The 4,372-nt window shown below is 54.0% G+C and overlaps 1 protein-coding gene across 1 annotated transcript in view; it reads left to right on the top strand.

The window, feature by feature from the left end:
• The window catches only part of CDH22 (cadherin 22), an 84,612-nt gene extending 80,716 nt beyond the window's left edge, over positions 1-3,896 (top strand). The window contains exons 13-15 of the mRNA XM_027775748.1: positions 3,328-3,356; positions 3,563-3,690; positions 3,796-3,896. Coding sequence (XP_027631549.1) covers positions 3,328-3,356; positions 3,563-3,690; positions 3,796-3,896 — 258 coding nt within the window. The remainder of the gene's footprint in view (positions 1-3,327; positions 3,357-3,562; positions 3,691-3,795) is intronic.
• The last annotated feature ends 476 nt before the right edge of the window (positions 3,897-4,372 follow it).

Below are 4,372 nucleotides of genomic sequence, written 5' to 3'. Positions count from 1 at the left end.
GCCCCCTCCCCCGCGCGCCCTCTCCCCAACCCTCGCACCCTCCCAGGGCGGCCGGACAGCAGGGGGCTTGTTAGGGACGGACTGTGCGACAACCCTGCCCACCTCCAGCCCCTCCATGGGGGAGAGCTTTGGGGTCCAGAGTTGGGGAAACGTCATTAAAACTGAGACGAGACCAGGCACTGCGTGGCTCTGGGGTCCGAAGGGGAAGTGGGGGTGGCTTTGTTTGGAGAAAATGCTGGAGGGAAGACGCTGCTGATATGCCCCTACCCCAGGTTTCTCCCCATCAGAGTTAAGAGGAAAGACAGGCCATACATTTACTAAGCCCCTACTGTGTGCCAGGTCGCTGTACAGAGACCATCAGAACCATCGCAGAAACCATGAGGTGGAATCCTGTGGCACCTGCATGGGGAAAGGCCCCCAGAGATGCCACTGGCCTGTCGGAGGGCCCTGAGCCAGTGCACCCTGGACGCTGGCATGGGCCAGCCACCTGACCTTGGGCAAGTTGACTGGCTTCCCTGGGCCTCAGTTTCCTCATCTGGCAAATGAGGTTAATTCCAGAAGCTACCTCGAACTGTGAGGATAAAGAGGGTTCACGTGTGTCGAGTGGTTAGGACAGTGCCTGGCACATAGTAGGTGTTCAATAAATGTCAGCCTTTGCTACTGTTATTACCTTTGTCGTTCTTAGGAGCCCACTGTGTCTGCCTCCCAGGCCTGAGCCTCTGCCCTGCCCCAGGCCCGCCCTCTTCTCCTAGCATCCCCCAGGGAGGAGGAACTGGTGCCAACTGTCAGCTCCTGACCCTGCCCGAGTGGGAAATGGGGATGTCCCAGCAACTGTGGACCCCTCTGAGTCTCATGCCACACAGAGAGGATGCCTGGCAGGGTGCCGCGACGGGACAAGCTGGGCAGCTGCAGGTCCTGGGCGGAGTGCAAAGGTTCATGGGAAACAGAAGGGACCTTATCTGTCTAGCCTGGGAACCCATCCGGCTCCTGCTCCCAAATTAAATAGCCCTGGACTAAGCTACCTCAGCATTTCCAGCTCAGAAACGATGGTTGTAATATGCAGGTTAGTTGCCCTCCCACTTCACCTGGACCCCCGAATGCTTCGTTCACTCCAATGATCCCCATGAACTCCAGCTCCTGTAGCCGGGCTTCCTTCATCAAGGTCCTCAACAGCTGAAGCCCAGCCTCCTTCTCTGTACAACAGGAGTTCGCTGGTCTCTTCCTTACGGAGCGGATCTAGGGCTGAGGCGGCCATGGATGCTCAGCTCTGAACTCAGTGACTTCCTGACGTGTGCAAAGCTCTCCGTAAATGCTCAATGGGCTTCTGAACTCACTCCCTCCACATTGTGAGGTTCACAGTGGCAGATCTAGAGGCAGCCAGTGAGTCCTGATCGCCTTACCTGGTTTGCTTCATCTGAGTTAGGTACCATCAGTCCTAGGTCATAGGTAATGAAACCAAGGCTCAAAGAGTCCCACCTGCCCAAGGCTACAGAGAAGTCATTTCTACCCTTCAATAGCTCAAGACCTATGAACAAGTAGTTAAATAAGTAAATAAAGGAAAGAGGAGGGTCAGAGAGAAAGAGAAAGAGAAAGAGAGAGAAAAGGCAATAATGATGTGTTTGATACGAGTTATAGCAGGATTAACAGAATAAGATCCCAGAAACTGAACAAAGATTGAATTCCTGGAAGGCTTCTCAGAGGAGGGGACTCCAACTGGGTCTTAAAAAATGAGTGTGAGGGACCAGCAGTTAGCGTAATGGCTATGTCACCGGACTACCGTGTAGTCGACCGCGGTTCGTGTCCTGGACCCGGTGGCTTAAAACTCACGCCGGGCGCGTGTGCATGCGTGCCCAAAATCCCAAGAGGAGCATGGAGGAGAAGGGATTGCGGCGTGGCCATCCCCCCTGGGGGGTGCTCGCTTTCTGTCTCTCTGTCTCTCTCTGTCTGTCTGGCGAGCGCACGCGCCCTTTAGCAAAAACACCTCTCCGAAAATAAGAGTGTGAGCTGTGTATGATGGCTAAGCTACCGAGAGCATTTGAGCAGACAGGTGAATGTGGACAAGGGTTTCTGAGGGTCAGCGGCGAGGCAGAAAGCATAAGGCAGCTTCAGGAGGGAGTGTGGCCCTCAGGGCTGAATCCCAGGTGGAGGAATGGTGGGGTGTGAGGCCGGGAGGCTGCTGGAGGCAGGTTGTGAAAACTCAAGAGCAGACACGATGCTTTGTTCAATGTGAACATGTCTGCAGAAGCCCCCTGGGGTGACTCAGGGCAGGGGTGAGGGGCCAGTATGTTGGGCCCAAGTAGGGAGTTATTAGAGAACCTCAGCCCATCCCCAGTGGGACCCTTTACCCACAGCTCCTGTAGCTTATACCACAAGTGGGCATGACAACTTGAGGACCTGTGGGGAGACGTGCCATCCCCTTTGTCACTCCTGTGTGCCCAACTCTCACATTTGGGACCCCGACCCTTCTGAGTGGCTGTTGCTGACTGTTGTACAGTTTAAACTGAGACTCAGGGAAAGGAAGGGACTGGTTGGCGATCACTCCGCTGGTATGGGACAGAGCTGGGACGACACGGGTCTCCTGACTCCAAGTCTCACACATAGTTGCCTTGACAGATTCCCTGCCAAGAGAGAGGTTACGGCAGGTAACATGTCCAGAGGGACATATGGACACGGAGTCCCAGGCCCCCTGAACATCTTATTTAAGCCCCACATGTGGAGAATGACTTCCCCTAAGCCACACAGAGATCACATGAGAAATAATGAACATTATTCCCCCAGATTCACCTTCTGAGCCTTTGGCTCATTATCATTTGCATGCTTTGTGACTTTAGACAAGATATTTACCCTCTCTGTGCCTCCGTTGTCTTTCTTTTTCTTTCATTTTTTGTTTGTTTTGTTTTGTTTTGTTTTGTTTTGTTTTGAGAGTGAGAGAAAAAGCTCTCCCACCCAGGGGGATGGCCACACTGAAATCCCTCTCCTCCATTTTCCTCGTGGAACTTTGGGCACGCACACACACACATATGCACACACATACACACGCCTGGTGTGTTTTTCAAGTCACCAGGTGTGGTACTTGAACCACGCAGTCAGTCCTGTGGGACCCAGCTGCCTTCACCACCACGCCCCTGGCTGGCCCTCATTTTCTAATTCATCAAGTACACAGACTCAGAACGCCTACTGCGAGGGCCGGGGGCCAGGGTGAGGCTGAATGCAGCGACAACTGAACACCGAGCACCTCGGTGTGCTCTAAGCAGTTTGCAGGGACTGACTCGTTTCATTCAATTTAATGGTAATTAATGGACCAACGAGTTAAAAACCTTCTTATAGGTGAAGAAACGGAGGCACAAAGAGGGCAAGTAACTTCCAAGGCCAAACAAGTAGCACGTGGAGAGGCAGAGACTTAGACCTGGGCGCTCTGGCCCCCAGAACCCACCCATGGGCAGCGCTCAGTGCCCAGCATGCAGAAGGCCCTGAACACACGTCCTGGGTGGAACCCAGAGTCACATCTGTGTCCTGGAAGAGCTGGCTCCCCTACCTGCCCCCGCGTCCATGTTTCCGCTAGCTCCCGGGGCGGGGGGAACGAAGGGAAAGATAATGTCCCCTCCATCCTCTGCATCTGCACATGCATCTCCCTGGCACTGGGCCGGCCCTCAGTGGGATGCAGGCGGCACCCACTCATGCCAAGCTTTCGTAAGCCTTTCCGGTCATCTAGGGTCACGGAGGGACCTTGGGCCCTCTGAATCCTTGGCTCCCTCCAAGTCCCTGAGAGTTCTAAGTCCTCTCCCTACTAAGCAGAGACGGCCATGCAGCTCTGGCTCCGGCTGGGCACACCCAACTCCATCAAGAAGTTCAGAGAACCAGGAGCGTTCCGTGTGCTGCGGCTGCCCTCCTGCTGAGGTGCAGGGGAATGGAAAGAATAAAAGTTCCCCTTTTCCTATCATCACCATCACTGGTACGGCGTAAAAGATTATTCAGGGTCTTGAGTGAGAACTAATGTATAATTGACGGAAATGTCAGAACCAGGGATATGGAGGACAAGCACATTGACCCTCGTGGTGGTGACAGCACACTTTCGCAGCACGCTTCCTGTCGGGCACTGTTCTAAGTCCTTCCGCGTTTAGTACTAATGCAGGTCAAACCACGGAGAAGGGTCCATGTCGACCGCATTCAGCCTTTGTCTAACTTTGTCTTGCTTAATTTGAACCAGGTGCTTTGTTAGAGGCTGAGATGAGGAGATAAGGAGTGCTTTGCTCAAGGACACAAAGCCCTGAGGGTCTAGGGCCATTTCACATACCCCACCATGGCTCCGCATAGGCCCAGGTCACTTGGATTTCAAATGGAGATCCCAGAGATAGGTGGGGAGGAGAGGAGC

Source organism: Tupaia chinensis, unplaced genomic scaffold (assembly GCF_000334495.1).
Source record: "Tupaia chinensis unplaced genomic scaffold, TupChi_1.0 Scaffold000602_1, whole genome shotgun sequence".
Lineage (NCBI taxonomy): Eukaryota > Metazoa > Chordata > Mammalia > Scandentia > Tupaiidae > Tupaia > Tupaia belangeri.
The sequence above is the reverse complement of the archived record's forward strand: the minus strand, read 5'-3'. Positions and strand labels throughout refer to the sequence as shown.